Raw genomic sequence first — 19,932 nt, 5'->3', positions numbered from 1 at the left:
ATATTACTTTGTATTAGTTTCAGGTGTACAGCATAATTGTTAGATAGTCATACACTTTACAAAGTGTTCCCCTGGTATTTCCAGTACCCACCTGGAACCACACGTATTTAGTACAATACTAATGACTATATTCCCTATGCTTGTGCTTTATATCCTCATGTGTTTTGTAACTACCAATCTGTACTTCTCAGTCCCTTCACCTTTTTAACCCTTCCTTCTGACAACCACCAGTTTGATCTCTGTATCCAGAATTTTGTATAATTTTGTGTTTACAGGATTGTACAGTTTTCTGATGCTGGTTTATAGCAGCACAAACTAATTTTGAGAAAACAGTAACTCTTTAATAAAGGATTTCTATAATAAACTCATTCTGTATCACCTTTTGTATTCCTTAACTGTGTATTAGTATTTGTCAATTTAATTTTTTAGACATCTGGAGAGAAAGTGGGCAAACTGAGCTTGGTGGATTTAGCTGGCAGTGAACGGGCAACAAAAACCGGAGCTGCTGGTGACAGGTTGAAGGAGGGGAGCAACATTAACAAGTAAGTTTTTCAGGAGCTTACTTTTTTGCTTTGTTGATTTAATAGCCAAATAGGTGAACTTCTGTGGTTATTAAAATAATAAGATTCTAGGTTGATTAAGGCTATAATGGTTTTGAATGTTTTTCAGATATATATTGTTTTATGAGCTTGAACTTATTTTATGTTTTGGTCAGATGTCTGATGGGGCTGAGGAGTACAGCCTCAGCCAATCAGAGGTTTCTCAGGAGTGGCTTTTTGAGATTTGGGGCCTGGCAATTCTTTGTCCATAGGAGTGGTCCTGTGTACCATATTCTAGGATGTTTAGCAGCACCCCTGGCCTCGACCCACTAGGTGGCAGTAGTATCTGCCACCTCTCTCCCTCCACCCTAAGTTGTGACAGCCCAGATTATCTCCTCACATTGCCAGCTGCTCCCTGTGGGAATACAGTCACCCCCAGTTGAGAACTGCTGGTCTAAGCTATAGAACAGAACAAAGGTAATCAGTCAATCAGAGTCCAGCTGTTGATCTTGACCTGAGTGTCACTGTCTGAACAAACATCAGCATGTATACGGGCCACATCTGGCTTTCCTTTTTATGACTGCTGTGGTGCTTATTTATTCCTAGAGGTTAGGGCTTTATGAAGTAACTAGTGGCCCAGTGCATGAAATTCATGCATGGGGATGGGATGTCCCTCAGCCTGGCCTGGACCTTCTCCAATCTGGGACCCCTTGGGGGATTGGGCCTAAACCAGCAGTCAGACATCCCTCAGACATCCCTCTTGCAATCTGGGACCGCTGGCTCCTAACTGCTCATCTGCCTGCCTGCTTGCCTGATCACCCCTAACCACTCTGCATGCTGGCCTGCTCACCTCCAACTGCCCCTCCCCGCCGGCCTTCTTGCCCCCAGCTGCCCCCCCCCACCAGCCTGCTCGCCTGCAATTGCCCCCCACTCCCCACTGGCCTAATTGCCCCCAGCTGCCAGCCTGATCATCCCCACTGCCCTCCCCTCCTGGCCTGATCGCCCCTAATCGCCTCTGCCTTAGCCCCGCCACCATGACTTTGTCCAGAAGGACATCCAGAAGGTCTCCCGGAAGGTCTCCAAGTCTAATTGGCATGTTACCCTTTTATTAGTGTAGATAGAGTTCTAGTGCACAGGTGGGGGCCAGCTGATTTACCCTGAAGGGGGTCCTGTATCAGGGTGGGGGTTCCCTTGGGGGGCGGAGTTGGCCTGGGCGAGGGGCCTAGGGTGGTTTACAGGCTGGCCATGCCCCCATAAGGCTGGGGGTCCCAACTGGGGCAGTGCTGGCCTGGGCGAGGGGCTGGGGCGGTTTGCAGGCTGGCCACACCCCCATTGGAGTGAGGGTCCCCGCTGGAAGCAGGGTGGGCCTGGGCAAGGGGCTGATGGCCGTTTGCAGGCTGGCCATGCCTCCATCAGAGTGAGGGTCCCTGTGGGGGGCTTGGCCAGCTGGGCGAGGGGCTGAGGGCCATTTGTAGGCTGGCCACACCCCTATTGGGATGGAGTCCCTGGGGGTGGGGTGGGCTGGGTGAGGGACTGGGGCAGTTTGCAGGCTGGCCACGCCCCCATTGGAGTGAGGGTCCCCGCTGGAAGCAGGGTGGGCCTGGGCAAGGGGCTGATGGCCGTTTGCAGGCTGGCCATGCCTCCATCAGAGTGAGGGTCCCTGTGGGGGGCTTGGCCAGCTGGGCGAGGGGCTGAGGGCCATTTGTAGGCTGGCCACACCCCTATTGGGATGGAGTCCCTGGGGGTGGGGTGGGCTGGGTGAGGGACTGGGGCAGTTTGCAGGCTGGCCACGCCCCCATTGGGGTGAGGGTCCCTGCAGGGACGTGGCCTGCCTGGGCGAGGGGCTGAGGCCTGTTTGGGGGCAGTTTGCAGGTTGGCCAAGCCCCTGCCTTTGTCCGGAAGGTCTCCAGAAGGTCTCCCGGTCTAATTAGCATATTACTCTTCTATTAGTATAGATGTTTTGTTCACCAATTCTTTCACATAGCTATATTTTCTACCTCAGGCTAAAATATTAGCTCCTGTGGACAGGAATTTTTCTGTCTTTGTAGCTCCCAGAAGGACATAACCAGTCATCAGTAACCAGCTGGAGATCATAGAACACCATCATGCAGATTCTATTATTATCCAATGGCGATATACAGTATATAACCAATCCTAATATATAAAAACTCTGGGTCATAACGACCAGTAACGACTGAGGCTCAACCAACTGGAAGTCAGTCCTGCAGTCAGGGCTGGGTTGTGACCAGTAACAACCAAGGCTCCATCAACCAGAAGTCAGCCCTGCAGTCAGCGCTGGGTTGCGACTGCTTCCGCTGCAGGCGTGGTGCCCCAGCACTGACTGCTGAGGGAGCTGTGAATCAGGGCCTGAGAGAGGCCTGAAGAGAGAAGCAGGGATTGATCCATTGCCTCTGTGGCAGCTTTTGATCAGCACTTGCCTTTCTCTTTCTCTCCTCGTCTGGCCAGCAGTGGTGCCTCCATTTCTCTCCAGGCCTCAACTGGGGCTGCTGATCAGCCCTGCCTTTCTGATCAGGCCCTGTTGATAGGCCCAGAGATGCTGACTGGCATAGGAACCGACCAATCAGAACCAAATCTGGGTGCTGTGGGGAGCCAATGGCTGCCAAGGAGGTGGAGCTTTTGACGCAGACTGGCATAGAAACTGATCAATCAGAACCAAATTGGCCAGCAGAGGAGGGCAGTTGGGGGCGAGATCAGGCCAGCAGGGGAGGGCAGTTGGGGGTGATCAGGCTGGCAGGTAGAGGCAGTTAGGGGTGATCAGGCAGGTAGGCAGGTGAGCAGTTAGGAGCCAGCGGTCCCAGATTGCGAGAGGGATGTCCAACTGCTGGTCCGACTGCCTGTGGGATTGGGCCTAAACCGACAGTCAGACATCATCCAAGGGGTCCCCAGTTGGAGAGGTGCAGGCTGAGCTGAGGGAACCCCCCTTCCGTGCACAAATTTTGTGCACTGGGCATATATATATATATATATATATATATATATATATATATATATATAAAATGTTTTAATTAATTGTATTGTATTTGTAGCTTCCTTTCTTAAAGATATGTGTGTTCATGTCATTATCTTGACCCAAAGGTTTATAGCTCACATCTTTATTTATAAAAATGAAAAAAAAAAGCCGAGCTAAGCAATTTTATTGCTTACAGTAGTATTAGAGGGATATCAGTTTTAGAGTTCATGTGTTTTTAAACGGAGCAGCAAAATGCTGACAATAGTACTGTTTTCTTGCAGGTTCAAAGGCATCTTGAGGTTCAATCTTTGTGCTGAAAAGTGATACTTGATATACTCCGTTTTTTATGATTATTATGGTTTGTTGCACCATGCAGGTCCCTCACAACCCTTGGTCTGGTTATCTCAGCCCTAGCAGATCAGAGTGCTGGCAAAACCAAGAATAAATTTGTCCCGTATCGTGACTCAGTTCTCACTTGGCTGCTCAAAGTAAGTTTTTTTTTCCTTCCTGGTCTACTCTTGGTGGTTGGTAGCAGGAAGAATAACAAGTAGAATAGTAGTCCTTTGCAATGATCATTTCCTCCATCATTAGGCTGTTAGATGGTAACCATAATTTAATTGATTAAGCACAGATTTCTTCCTGATTCGGCAGAACTGGAAGCAGTGGGAGTTTGGTGCGCACTGGATCCCACAGTATCCCTGGGATTTGGGGGAATAGAAGAAGGACCTCATGCTAATCTAATAGGCAAGTGAGGCATAGGAAAGGAGTTTCCACCTTCTTACAGACCCAGCTGGACCGCTGTTTTTCTTACAGATGTCATTTATTTGACTGACATTTTTGGACCTTGCATTTTGGTTTAACTTCAACACTACTCATGACCATTTTAATTTGCTTTCAGCTTTTTAAAGTGTTGTTTAAGAATATAGAGCAGTCACATAATGATTCTCTGACTGATTCAATGTCAATGAGAGAAATGTAAATGAGAAAGAAAGAAAACACCTGTGTGAAATGCCGTGGAGAACATTGCCCTCTCATTGCTCAGAGTTTGGTAAGGGAGATATGATCTGTACATAAAATATTATAACATGAGTCAGTGATTCCACAAGAGATACTAATGACCTGTAATAGGATTTCGGGGGAAAGAGAGACTAATTCCAGGTTTCCTCTGGTCTTCCAAGGTCCCGTTAATCTTGATGAACTGAATATTGGCCTGGGAGTTAGAGGATATAAAATCTAGTGACAGTTTAACTCTTTATAGGGTGGTTAACCCACAACACAATATTTTCCTACAACCCCTCTTTTCTTTTCTTTTTTAAATGGAGTAATAATTTTATGAACCCTGTTTAGTCTTGTGATAGCTTACTTTCTTCTTGATCAAGATTTATGTATTGAACACCCATTACTCATTGTGCCAGAGTTTGAGACTATAAAGATGAGTTAAACATAAGTCCCTGAGTAGCTTAGTAGTGGACACAATTTTGATGTAGTCCATGACATGTTTAGAGAACTGTGTTTGTAAAGGAGTAGGATTTTCTTCTAGTTTCTATACCCTCTTAAAGGGTTACTAGTATTCAAGTTTACTTTTTAGAACTCTGCACACCATTTGAACATACAGTATTAGTGTAATTTGCCACAGTAGAAAATCAGGTACGTTACTTCCTTTGGCCAAAGTGAAGTAAAATTGAAATTTAAAACAAAAAAATAAACAAACAAAACTTTTAAAAAATAACTCTACATTTTATTTTTCAATTACAGTCACTATTATTTTGTATTGGTTTCAGGTGTACAGCATAGTAGTTAGACAATCATATACTTTACAAAGTGTTCCCCCTTGTTACTTCCAGTGCCCACCTGGCACCATACATATTTATTGCAATGTTATTGGCTATATTCCCTATGCTGTACTTTACATCCCCATGACTATTTTCATATATATATATATATATATATATATATATATATATGAATATATATATATATTATATATTTCATGAATATATATATATATATTATTGATTTCAGAGAGGAAGGGAGAGGGAGAGAGATAGAAACATCAATGATGAGAGAGAATCATTGATCGGCTGCCTTCTGCATGCCCCCTACTGGGGATTGAGCCTGCAACCCTGGCATGTGCCCTTGACTGGAATCGAACCCAGGACCCTTCAGTCCGCAGGCCGACACTCTATCCACTGAGCCAAAGTGGCTAGGGCCCCATGACTATTTTCTAACTACCCATTTGTACTTCTTAATTCTTCATCTCTTTCACCCAGTCCCCTAACTCCTATCCCTCTGGCAATCACCAGTTCATTCTCTGTGTCTATGAATCTGTCTCAATTTTGAACAAACAAAATTTATTAGTTAAAAGCTACTTCTAAATAACTCTTGAATTAAAGCGATATTACAAAACATTTCACTACCAAGGAAATAATTGTACTGGTCTTCATAAGTTAATAATTAACCTTAAGATATCATTTGTTTAATTTCCAGAAGAAATCTCAATAAGATACTTACTTCTTTCTCAAAGTTTCCACAAAAACATTTCCTAATCATTCATGGTTATTCCCTGCATGTGCCTGATTTAAAAGACAGAATAGTCATTGTCCTATTGTTTCAGTGTTGCTACTTCAGTCCACTTAAATAGACAATAGGAAATACCTTTTGTTAGTTGATATAGTTAAAATGGCCTAAGTCCGTGGTCGGCAAACTGCGGCTCGCAAGCCACATGCAGCTCTTTGGCCCCTTGAGTGTGGCTCTTCCTAATCCTTAGGAGTACCCTAATTAAGTTAATAACAATGTATCTACCTATATAGTTTAAGTTTAAAAAATTTGGCTCTCAAAAGAAATTTCAGTGGTTGTACTGTTGATATTTGGCTCTGGTGACTAATGAGTTTGCCAACCACTGGCCTAATGGCCATTCTGTAGGCTGGAGGCCAGGAGAACTTAGTAGAATCAGGTACCATGCTAAGTGCTTCATGTACATGGTCTCAGTTACCCCTGGAAGGTAAATGGTGGTGTTCCTGTTTTACAGATGAGGCAATGGAGACAGAAACAAAGTTGGATTGCAGGGCTTCGCTGCCCATCTTCTTTGCGTAGGCAAAAGGTCATCAAAGGTTATTTTTGATTAGGAGAAAAAGCACTTGACTGTTGCCAGTGTTGATAGAAATTATTGGAAATACTTGAACTTGAGGAACAAAACAAAACCCTTTCTTAAAAATTTGACTTTATATTGTTTAGTAAAATTAGGTTTAAATAGTAACTTCTTTGTGTAAATTTTCAAGCTTAAAAAATGAATACTTTTTTTGATTTTTGTCTTTTTTTTTTTTCCCCTTAAAAACTATGTGACCTTCTTGCCCTAACTGGTTTGGCTCAGTGGCTCGAGCATTGGCCTGCGGACTGAAGGGTCCCGGGTTTGATTCCCGTCAAGGGCATGTACCTTGGTTGCGGGCACATCCCCAGTAGGAGGTGTGTGGGAGGCAGCTGATCGATGTTTCTCTCTCATCGATGTTTCTAACTCTCTATCCCTCTCCCTTTCTCTCTGTAAAAAATCAATAAAATATATTTTTTAAAAAACAAACTATGTGACCTTCTTTATTCTGTTTGACTTAAGCAAGATCCTAAGTAGGGACATTTTTGCAAAACACATTTTGGGGTTTAAACAGTTTTCCCAAATGCCTCTGGGAATCCATTGAGATGCAAATCATTCTCCTTTAAAGTGGCTTTTATGTTCCTGTTAGTTTTTCTTTCTTTAATTCTTAATTAGTCTAACTCTCCCTATCCTTGTTTGACCTGGTATGATTCTGGAATTCTCCAATGTAACTTTTATTAAACTTATAAAAGTGCTCATCGTATATAAGACTTGCAATTTCTTTGTAAAGTTCTTTTTTTTTTTTTTTTTTGCATTGTATTTGCATTATAATTATGCTGTGCTCTTGATTTTCATAACATCTGAGAGTTGGAGAAACTATGATACTCCTGGTCAGGCATAGATGTGAGTGCTCTTCTCTCAGAGGCCGTAGAGGGCTTACTCATTTGGTAAGTGGCCTGTGGAGAACCATTTTGTATTAAGAGGATTTTGGCTTCTGTGTGTAACCTTCTAAATATGGTTCTCAACATCAAGTAACGTCTGGTAACAAATGCTCCAATAACGATTATCTTTCAGATTCATCCACTTTTCCCCATTCTTATTGCCACTTACATAATGGAGACTTCATCTCTCGCTTGCATGATTGAAACCTCTCCCTTAAGCTTTCTTAGTCCATTTTGTTCTTTACAGTTAGGTTGCATTTTCTTTCTATATTAATGCTCTTCTTAAACTTAAATCTCTTTAATAACTCTCCAGAACCCCTTACAATATAGTCCGAATTCCTTAATGACTTGTGACTTACTAGGTCCTTCATAATCTGACCGCTCCCTACTTCTCATTGTTCACCTTTTGCTCTTGATAGTATCAATTCTAGCTAAGTGACTTCTAGGACTTTGCTCTGACTCTGGAACATTCTTCCTCCTCTTTTCAGTCTGTTATACCACTCTCCTTCCCTTTGCCCCAGTGATGCTTATTCACCTTAAGGTCTCAAATATCACTGTCTTTGGGATCTTCCCTAACCTTTCGAGATTGGGCTTTCTGCTCTTTCTCAGTTTTCCCAGACCATACTGTATTTATCCCTACTTTAGTTCTTATTGTGTAGTATTTGCTTACCAGCATCACCCCCTAGATCTCTGGAAATTGTTTCTTTGTTACTAATGTTGTGGACCCACCCCATAACAAAGAAACAGAATTTCCGGAGGATGAGGCCCAGTAATCAGGATTTTAAAAAGATTCCCAGGTGATTCTAATGTGCAGCCAAGGTTGAGAACCACTGCCCTAGATGGTAAACTCCATGAAGAGTTGAATGAATGAATAATTTCAACTCTGCTCTGAATTAGCATTATTACCTTTGGTAAGTCGTCATTCTTTCTGGGTCTCAACTTCTCCTCTGTAAAATGAAATAATTTCATTAAATGACTTCAAAGAGTTCTTTAAACAATTCTGACTTCCAAAGTTAAATTTCTCTCCTAGGGTCCATTTAATTTGCAGTTGCTACATTCGAAACAAAGCTCAGCTGATTTGCCTAATTAAACAATTAAAGAGTAAACAAGAAGCTTCATAATTTCTCCTTGAAAGAGTGCCAGGTCTTTTGTTGCCATTTCCTTTTTGCTAATGGCCTGAGGCCATTTTTGAATATAAGCATATTGTTGTTGCTCATGCACAAGAGCTTTTAAAATATCAAGGATTTGTTGTTTGCCAGGTTTCCTTTTCTCAGCACAAATTGAAGCACAATGTGCATGCTTTCTCCTTTGCCACTTATTGTTACACATCCCCCCTTTCCCAGCAGTATTTGCTGTTCATGTGGGCTAACAGAATGCCGGGGTTCTTGAAGGGCAGCACCCCACCATGGTGTTGCCAGTGAGCTGAATTGCCATCTGAGATGTAATTCCCGTGATCTTTATATATGGCATTGGAATTTCATTAATGTGCATGGGATTCTTCTTGACATTTTTCTGAACGTTCCAGAGCTGGGCACCAGCAATGTGAGATCAGCATCTCGAAGTGAATAGTGAAGCACACACTCATACAGGCTTCGTAGAAATTGCCCTTGCTTCCTAAAGCCCAGATGACTTATTTTTCCTCCCTTTTTCATGCATCAGTGTATTTCCTAACTAGATATAATGATCTTAGCTATGTTTTCTGTGTAAACCCAAATTTTCAGTAATGGATGAATAAGCAGACGTACTGTCTGTGACTATATTGAACTGTTATGAACTCCAGGGAATGATTTTGTTTCTGGGTCTAGGACACAATAATTTGGGAAGGTGTCAGGTCACCTTACTTATTCCTCAGGTCAAATCATATTGGACTTGAAGGCAGAATACAATTGTATTAGAATATTGTTCAATTTACTAGTTCTGGATCTTTAGGCAGAGTATTTAATCTTCTTTGTCAGAATAAACCTCTGATTTTTTTATTGGTATAATGGGAGACTAGTAATCCAATTTACCAATACTGAGGATGAAATAAAGTCTATGCCCAAAGATTGTATAAATCACAGATGCTCGAACACATTTTAGATACATTGATATTGGAAAAACTTTGTATCTTCTAAAGTAAGAATTTTATGTCAGTTAATGCTGCTCAAAAGTAATGTTGGCTTTCTTATGATCTAATGAATTCCTTATTACTGGCCTGTTTGAGTGTTCTCTCTAATCTTGAGACTATGTTCAGCGATATTCTGTTACTGAAAGAGGGTATTGAATTTATTATCTTGGGTAATTCTTCTCATCCTGAGATTGTATATTAGTGTATGAGTACTTACCTATTGCTATATGACATATTACCCCTAGACCTTACCAGGTGGAAACAACAATCATCTATTATCTTACAGTTTCTATGGGTCAGGATTCCTGGTGTAGCCTAACTAAGTGGTCTGGCTGGCATCTGCCATGTGGCTGCAATCAGAGTGTATGGGGTTGCAGTTACCATAAGGCTTGACAGGGGTCGCATATGCTCACCTAAATAGTTGTTTCCAAACTCATTCCTATGGTCCCTTCAAAGGACCACCTCATCTCATGACAGTGGTGAGAGAAAACACCCATGATAGAAGCTACAATCTTCTTATTATCAGAAGTGACATGCTATTACTTCTGCTATATTCTGTTTCTTAGATGCAAATAAACAAGTTCTGTCCACACTCAAGGGAAGGTATTACTACAAGGAGGTGGAAAGCATCTTAGAGGCTGCCTGCCATGGCCATTGTATGGTGAAGTGGAGTGGGGGTGGACTTGATTTCCCAAGGCTAGTTTTGTAATTCAGTTATATTTAGTTATTTTTAATATTCTCAAGTGAAAGTGGTATTTTAAATTTGCTGGAGCCTATTCAAACCCCCTCTCACTATACTTTTCAGTTTCAGTATGATGAGGGTGAGTACCTTTTGTTCGGCACCCTTGTCTGGCCTGTGGAAGTGGTTGTGTAGAACATAAAGTCTATTTTAGTAGATTTAGAAGTGGTATCAAAGGAGTAAAATGAAATACCTTCAGTGTATCTTTTGTTTAATAAGACTGTAATTGTACCTTTTTGTATAATTATTGTTTTAAAAACTTTACAAGGTGATTGATCAGCAACACTTTCTGGGCTATTATTTAGGCTTCTCAGAGATTCCAAGTGTAAGGCCTTGTGGAGTAGATTGTAGGTAATCACTCTTTGATCAGATAACAGTATCATAATTGTTCAGTTCCTCTAAGGAAGATTTTATAGGCATTTAAGAAATTCTATTTTTATTCTGAGTAATCGGCTGACTTATAGCATGTTGTCTGTTAAAAGAGAACAAATTGTCTTAAAATTAATTCTTATTAAACTAAAATATAGGTAGACTTTATTGTATTTCTCTGCCCATTCTCAAAAACCAAAATTCCCTTTTGCAGAAAAGTAACTTGGCAGAAAAGAAAGATCATGGGACAGAGAGTCAGTGTATCTATATTTTAGTCCCAACTTGGTCCTTAAATATGTGTTTGACCTTGGGATGTTATCTCACCATTTCTGACTTCTACTTCCTCATATGATGTTCTCTACCAATTTTAAAATGCTACTCAATTTCTCCTTCTCTAGGACAGTCTTGGGGGCAACAGTAAGACAGCCATGGTAGCTACTGTGAGTCCAGCAGCTGATAACTATGACGAAACCCTTTCAACTCTGCGGTATGCAGATCGCGCCAAGCACATCGTGAACCACGCTGTGGTGAATGAGGATCCTAACGCACGAATCATCCGAGATCTAAGAGAAGAAGTAGAAAAACTCCGAGAGCAGCTAACCAAAGCAGAGGTATAAGGCACAGCTGAGTGATGCCTTATGTATTGGGTCTAGGAAAATCTAGTAAAGCTAAACTTGAATTTTCTTCCCCTTTAGCCGTAAGTAATGAGTAATTCACTTAGAATTTTTGAATTTCCTATAGGAAGAGAGATTTGAGATGAGTAATAAATAAAGGAAGACAGATTGTCATAATTGCAATTTAGAGAATTTTTATAGGTGTTAAAAGATTTAATGGGAAGAAAGAATAAAAGGAATTGAGAGACTGTTTCATTCTATAGTATCGGTAGCAGACAAGAGAGAAGGGGTGTAATAGAATAAGGGAGAATAAGAGAGACACTTGAAAAATGCATATAATTAAATTTTAGTGCAGAAAATGGTGAAGAATGTGCATAAACTAATTGGAAGAAGAATCAAACAGATTTTGTGTTTATCATTTGTTCACTGTCAGAATGGCAATCTTAAGGAGATCTTTCATACCTTAATAATCTATTTTTGCCATGTTGTGGGTTAAATTTTTTTGTAGAAAGTATATTTTATACCAGCAGTACCCATCTATTTAGTGGTACTCTATTTCCAGTATTCTTTGAACATTCTATAATATGTGGTATTTATGTTCCATAACTGACTTTGAAACCTACACAATTCTCACCTACAACTGAATGCTCAGCCTTTTGTCAAAAGAGGAATAAAATATCAGAATCATGATTCCTCCTCTAATTAATCTTTCTGTTCCCACAGTTTGCCAGCATTGTGGGACTCTTTCCTGGGGCAGGACCATAGTTTTCTTCTTTGTCATAGCCTGTTTTCTGGTAGTAAATTGGTAAAATACATGGTCAAAACTATTACCTTGACCATATTTTTGAATTTTATCCTATGTTTAAGGAATACTCTTAAAGTTCATCAGGATTCTTTGAAATTTTGTGTCTCTGTTCTTGATAGTAATAACACCATCTAGTTTGCAACATGTACAAATGTAGTCTGCGCGTACTTGGATAAATACCTGAAGTCGTCATCAGTAAAGACTAGAATGAATCATGTATGACTGATGTACGGCTGATGGGGATTTAAAGAATAAGCCCTTGATAGCTTGAACTATCTCATTAAACGTTGGAGGAAAAGGACAAAGTTGTCTCCCTTTCATACCCGTCCTGGATGACTGGATTTGTCTGTTGGACCCACACAGCCCACCTGCTGTGCATCAGTGGCAGTCAGTTAAGTCTCAGGTAGATCAGAGACCTCAGGGAGCCGCAGAGCTGAGAGGAGGCAGATGGTTACTTCTGGTTTCTGGATTTAGCTAATCTTTTTTTTTAGCACATCGTACAGATATTTCATTAAATAACCGTTTTGCTTATAGGCAATGAAGTCTCCAGAGCTAAAAGAACGGCTGGAAGAATCAGAGAAGCTAATCCAGGAAATGACTGTGACCTGGGAGGAGAAATTAAGGACAACCGAGGAGATCGCCCAGGTTCGTGTTCCCTGATTTAGAGAGAAACCTCATGGCAGTTTGTGCCAGGCACCTCAGAGGGCGTTTCTGATTCTATTTTAGTTTTCTTGCTTTGAGGATGGCAAATATAGCACCATTAATAAGAATCTAGTGCCAAGAGTTTATACTTTACAAAGTTTATTTGAAGGATAAAAAACGACATGATTACAATTAATTGTTCATCATGTAAGAAGGAATTTTTTAGGGTAATGAAAAAGTTTTTAATAAAGAGCTACTTTGTAGCCTCTGGCTCTGAACATCCAATTCTATTAAGTACTTTGCACACCTAAAGAAATTTGCCCAAACCACAAAATTATTAGCAGTAGATATTAGGTTGTGAGATTCTTGCTTCCATATGACAACTCAGTAAAAGTAATATGAAATTCTTAAATCTGAGGTGACTCTCATTTTTAGAACACTTGATATCGAGTTGTGAAATCTTAGGGTGGAAGCATTAGCATTTGGATAAAATCCTAAAATGTCCAGCTAAGTCATAAAAGACTTACGCTATTGGCTTTCCTGTTAGATGGTTCATTTTGCCTCTGTTTTAGAAACATATATGATAATGTAGAGCTCATTATCCCTTCAATCAGTCTTTTCATGATTGGACAACTCTAATGTAGCTATTTCATAGAAGTCTTTTATTCTTTTATTTCTGCTCATTGGCCTTAGTTTATTCTTTCAAAGCTAAAAGAAAAAGTATCCCAATTTTATGTAGTAACTAATAATAAAATAGTCAATTGGGTTCACATATGTGTTAGGGCCTATACTAAACACTTTTAAGTACAGTATTTTATTTAATCCTCCCAACAACCCTGAAAGACAATTATTGACCAGATATTTAAAATCACCTCTGCCTCTTTCCCTCCTTTCCTAAACTTAAAAATCTCTCGTGTTTTCAGCTGTTCCCTGGATTGGCAGGCACATAGAACTTGCCTTTTTTTTTTGCCTCCCAGCAGATTACATCTTTAAATGTGCTGTCCAGAACCAATCTATATATATCAGAAGGTGTAGGATTTTACAATTATCTAGCATGAAGTGGGATGTTATATTTATAGTAATGCAAACGAGGTTTTAAGTCCATTTAAAAACATTTTTTATTATAGTCAACTTCAAAATTGATAAGAGAAGAGTATAATAAATCCACATATACTTATCACCCAGTTTCATTAAAGGTCAATATAATATATGACCAATCTTATTTTATCTATGCCACCACATTGGGTTATTTTAAACCCTATTCTTCAAGTTACAGAGAAGACAATATACCGAGGTATAAACTTTATTTCTCATTACATATTTCACTCGTCTGTTTTTCATAAACTATATCATTCCGATAATTGTTCGGTTGGGAACTAATTTGTGTGAACTCTTTGAGTTCTCCAAAATAAAACATTGACTTTGAAGTGCTCTTGTGCTTGGATTGCTTTGCTGATACAAAAGAGGGTAGGTCTAAGTGAGATTGCTGTGCTAGCGAATCTTATCTTTAGCATCTTTCCTTACCTAGCTGTTCTCTGCCTCTCTCAGATGTCCTTTTTGGGGACTATGCCTGATTTTATCTAATACCTTATCTTTCTAAGCCCCCAGGCTTCAGTACTGCTGAGCTTTCTTCTCCTCTCTCACTGGATCTGTTGATCATTGATCTCCTTCCAAAATTGCCTTACATTCTCTGAAAGGTATCTCTGACAGTATAGCCAGAAATTGTTAATAAAGTCTCCTGAGATAAAAATGGTCCACGGCCAGATAACCTTGAGAACATCTGGGTAAACTAAGTTAAATGGATTTCATTTTTGAAGGACTTTCCACATGTCTGTCCCCAGTCTGGGCTCTCAGAGTGCTCTGTGCACTGTGGCAGCTTCTCTAGTGTGCCAGCCCCACGCATCCCTGCCATCGAAGTCAGGGGCAGCTGTCTGTACCCTTCCGACCCTAAAGTCATGCAGTACATTACTATTGTTCAATTTTTGTGTGTACAGTTTTATTACCTAACTAGAGGCCTGTTGCATGAAGAGATTCGTGCAATAGGCCTTCCCTTCCCCTGGCTGCTGGCACCGGTTTTCCTCCAGCACCCGGTACCCAGGCCTTCGCTCGGGCCCGGAGCCTTCCGTCTTTGCTCTGCCGCTTTGCGCCTACATATGCAAATTAACCGCCATCTTTGTTGGTTTAATTTGCATACTCTTCTGATTGGCTGGTGAGTGTAGTGGAGGGACAGTCAATTTACATGTTTGTCTATTATTAGGTAAGATGAGTGAGTAAGATTCTTAAGAAAAAAGGCCTTACTTTTTGTTTCTCAAGTAGGTGTTCAATAATATTTTTGAGTAAACAAACAGAACTCAAGTTGACTAATTTCTAAGCCCAGTGACATACCTGTGATACCAAACAATCTCTTATTTTAATTTTTTTCTACTCTTGAAATCAAAACCTGGACATGATCAGGAATTAGCAAGTATGTTTCTTTTCATTCTTGGGATAATTCTTTAATTGCCTACCCAAATTCTTATGTAAAAGAGCCTTGCCTTAGAAAGGACTACACAAGATAAGTCAGAATTGCTCTCCTCATTTTAGGAACATGTTCTTTATCAAGGGTAATCATTTCTTAGAACTGAAAGCTGAAAACTCTTATGTCTCATGCTACACCAATCAGAACTTCTAAAAGAACCCCATAGTGTTTTTTGTTAGAAGGGAGACTTGATTCAAAAACCCAGAAACAAAATATCCCAACTTTTGTAATAGTATACTTCTAGGCGAAATGTACTGACTGGATTGCAGTGGCCATGTAAATTAGGATGGTGTCCCTAGAAACAGCAAGATTCTGAAGCTGTGAGTTAATTATACTGCATATTTATTGTGTGGCCCTAATTAAATGACTTCGCATGTTTTGTCTTTCCCCAGAATCAAAAGTCCTTGGTGGCAGTGACTCATTACTGCGCTTGCTATTTATAATGGCCAGACACCTTTCTCTGCCCCAATTCATACACCTTAATTATAGAGCATCAGTTGCAGGATTCATATGTGTCCATTCATATGCATACATTCATTTATTGAGGATTCAGTGACAGTAGGCACAGAAAAAGAAACGTTCATATTCTTATGAAAATAGCACTTGAGTGCATATGCAAGTTTTATTTTGATAAATTTATAAGACCAGCGTTTGAGTGCTCACTGTGTGTTGAGCTGGGAGTACATAGTGGATAGATAGGATGCATGCCATGTAGAGAAATGGGCAAGTAAACAGTTACCAGTTGAGAACGAGTGTGCTCCAGCTAGAAGACACAGGTGTAAAGTCTCTTAAGCTAAATAGAGCATTCTCCACACTTGCAGGGACCTGGAAGATGTTCCATGCAACTGCAGTATAGGTTTTGAAAGTAGGAGTGACAAGATGTGACAATGGGAGTACATTAAATAGGCCAGATTGAAGGGCCTTGTGGACTTCGCTGAAGGAGTTTGGCTTTCATCCTGGCTGGGGAGTCACTGAGGCATCAAGTAGAAAGTGTGTTGAAAACTTGGCTGTTTAGAAACATCACAGTTGAGTAAAACAAATGTACATTTGCTCATATGTACAGAATTAAGTGAGAAAGATGAATTCAAGATGTTATTTTCAAGAATGAAAATTGAGAACTCAGTATACTTGGTTGTTATTTGTAATGGCTTTATTTTTCAAAATGAAAAACTTAATAAAGTAAAATAACATTACATAGTTTGGAAAGAGAGAAAAATGCAATCTATGTATATAAAAGCCTAAGTGACTGGCCGACCGTTCGGTAGCTATGACATGCAATGACCACCAGGGGGAAGACGCTCAATGCACAGGCATGGAAACATGGAACAGACTGATAAATCTCAGAGGGAAGGGGGGAGGGGGAAAGGTGGAAAGAGATTAACCAAAAATCTTAGATGCATACTAGAGGCCTGGTGCATGGGTTCATGCACTGGTGGGGTCCCTTGGCCTGGCCTGTGGGGATTGGGCCGAAACTGGCTCTCCGACATCCCCCGAGGGTACCTGGATTGTGAGAGGGCGCAGGCCAGGCCGAGCCTCTAGTAATCTATAATGCCATGTTCTAAGTTAACATATTTGACTTATAAGGTTATTCAATAATTACTCTAACATAAGATCCTTTATATCTCACTGCATCAATATCTATGGAATTAATACCTCTCTAATACCTTTATAGGAGCGGCAGAAACAACTTGAAAGTCTTGGAATATCTCTTCAATCTTCTGGAATTAAAGTCGGGGATGATAAATGTTTCCTTGTTAATCTGAATGCTGATCCTGCTTTGAATGAACTTCTGGTTTACTATTTAAAGGTGAAGTAATAGGCTTTGCTACTATTTCCTGTCACGAAATAGAACAGTGTTTCACAGCATTTTTTTTTAAGTTAGAAAACTACGCTTATTCAAAATAATGAATTAGCCAATTGTTTTTATTTGAATAAGCTGAAGTGTAGAAAAATCTTGGGTTTCTGGAATAGTTTCCCTTTTTATTTTTTGAGTGATGTCATTCAACCTTGTAATATAAACAATGATATTCTGATATTATTTCTAACAAATTAAGTAGCTTAGCTATTATTCTTTAATTTGATTTATACCAGATTGTTAAATAGACTACTTTAAAGCTCAAGGAATGACTTAAAACTGATTCATTAGTAGACTGAACCTTTTGTGGTTTATATGAAACATGCCTTTGTGTGAGTGCTTTGTTAGCTTACAAGAGGAAATGTTTGAAGAAAGTTATATTCATAGGATCACTTGATATGAAAGTTGTATTTCCAGTAACTCTTAGGAAAATTTAAAAATTTGGATTATCAACTTATAAAAAAGAGAGAATAAGTCACTTAGAGACTGGAAGGGTCAGAGTGTGGATTAGGAATAAAACAAATACTGATGTACATTGAAAGCTATAAATAGTGGGACACATTAGGAAGAAGACAAAAGACAAATTTATGAATCCTGAGATTACATAAATCATGATGAGTGACCCCAAATTGTTTTTATTAAGCCTAGAGCTTAAGTGAGTTATATAATGGACTATATGATTCTCACAGGAGGTTAATAAATATTAGGAGGAAAATTTCCCTCCTCATAATATGTGTGGTTTTAACTAAGGTGACTAGGAAAGTAAAGATAATGAACTGGTAAAGTTGGAAACTGCTTTAAAATTAGAGAATTGTGTGGTTCCATTTCCAAAGAGACTAAAGAGTTCATAACCTATTGGCTAGTTTCCCTGTTTTTTTCAAAGATATCCTGGGATAACTACATGGTGTGATTTTTGAATACCATGTTTTATTACTGATATTATAACTGTGGTTAAATCATGTCTTTGATACATACAATCGTGTGGGTTATCAGGTACTTTGCTGCAGTGGGAGCAACACTGTGTTTCTAGTCCACATCACTATTTAACAGAAGTTTGATCTCAAGTCCTTTGCCATCCCCTGCAGATTCTTCTCTATAAATGGAAGTTATCTCTGTCTGGCAACCTCACAGACTTCCTGTGAGGATTAAATGAGATTGTATATATAGAAGCTCCATATAAACAGAAGCACTATACAAATATGAAATATTCCACATATCGTTTTCACATTTGATATTCTCTGTGGTACATTATGCACATTATCCTTATCTATTGAAAAAAATATGATGTAGTAGTCTCTCTCTCACTTCCTCTCTCTCTAAAAATCAATTAAAAATTTTTAAGCCCTGGCCAGTGTGGCTCAGTTGGTTGGGCATCATCCTATGCATGGAAAGATTGCTGGTTTGATTCCTGGTCAGGGCACATGCCCGGATTAAGGCTCAATTCCCTGTAGAGGCAGCCAATTGCTGTTTCGCTCTCACATCGATGTTTCTCTCTCTCCCTCTACCTTCCTCTCTTTCAAAAAAATCAATTAAAAATATATGATGTATTATCACATCACTTAATGTGCTTCTAATCTAGACAGTGTTGGCAGCATTTGTTAGAATGTCAGCTGTAGATATTCACATCTTTAGGAGAGATGCAATATTAGAACAGGACTTGAAATATTATGCCCTTTTTACTTCTCAGAACTACGAATTCTTTCTCTTTCTGATGTGGTGAATTTCAAATTGGAAAACACAAACACAGACACCCCAGAAAAAAACTGATTCATATCTGTTCCTTAACTAAAAAGTTAAACAAAGAAACTATTTAAAGGCTTTTGGAGGGTAGTCAAAATATTTCTGGCTGCCTTATGTGGAGGTGCTGGGATTCTGTTTCAGACTGTGTGGTGAACCCTGCTTTGGCAGGATTTGAGGCAGGGTGGATTTCTTCACTGTCCAAGCCAACCCCATGACGAGAGTATATTCATGACCAAGCACATTCAAAAGGATGATCTCAGTCCAAGAACAGTTTTTGCTTCAGTAAAGCTATACCGTGATGTGGGACGGATGAATTCGGAGGCTGTGTATTTTGTATTTTTTTGCTTTCAAATTATCAAGTCAATAGAAATGCTGGGCAGATGACTTAACATCTCTGGGCATCCTACTTGTAAAATGAGGGCACTGGATTAAAATATCTCTAATGTTCTTTCTAGCTCCAAGTTGTATGGTTCTCTTCCAGAACAGTATCTTCCATTTATTTGTTCTGTCCAGAACTGGCAGAGGTGAGGTATGGTGGCCAAACCCTAGATCAGTGATGGCGAACCTTTTGAGCTCAGCGTGTCAGCATTTTGAAAAACCCTAACTTAACTCTGGTGCCTTGTCACATATAGAAATTTTTTGATACTTGCAACCATAGTAAAACAAAGATTTATATTTTTGATATTTATTTTATATATTTAAATGCCATTTAACAAAGAAAAATCAACCAAAAAAATGAGTTCGCGTGTCACCTCTGACACGCATGTCATAGGCTCTCCATCACTGCCCTAGATAGAAGATAACTCACAAGATAATTTTGCAGCTTATTTTCATGTACAGGCAATCCATGCTTTACATAGTGATGATATACATAAATTCTAGTTGCCATGATTTAGTAAATAATGTTGGCACTGCCCCAACTCATGAGATTCTAGATGCACGGCCAGAGGAACATAGTGAGGGCGAATTTATCAAGGTAAATAGTGAAAGTGGTTGTGATGATAAAG

At 39.7% G+C, this 19,932-nt stretch overlaps 1 protein-coding gene across 1 annotated transcript in view; it reads left to right on the top strand.

Annotated features, from left to right (window-relative positions):
- The window catches only part of KIF13B (kinesin family member 13B), a 203,666-nt gene that overhangs the window by 81,665 nt on the left and 102,069 nt on the right, over window positions 1–19,932 (top strand). Inside the window, exons 9-13 of the mRNA XM_081092887.1 lie at window positions 430–542; window positions 3,887–3,998; window positions 11,150–11,362; window positions 12,705–12,815; window positions 17,003–17,137. Coding sequence (XP_080949013.1) covers window positions 430–542; window positions 3,887–3,998; window positions 11,150–11,362; window positions 12,705–12,815; window positions 17,003–17,137 — 684 coding nt within the window. The remainder of the gene's footprint in view (window positions 1–429; window positions 543–3,886; window positions 3,999–11,149; window positions 11,363–12,704; window positions 12,816–17,002; window positions 17,138–19,932) is intronic.

The sequence above is a fragment of the Myotis nattereri genome (assembly GCF_964212035.1).
Source record: "Myotis nattereri genome assembly, chromosome: 5".
NCBI lineage: Eukaryota > Metazoa > Chordata > Mammalia > Chiroptera > Vespertilionidae > Myotis > Myotis nattereri.
The sequence above is the reverse complement of the archived record's forward strand: the minus strand, read 5'-3'. Positions and strand labels throughout refer to the sequence as shown.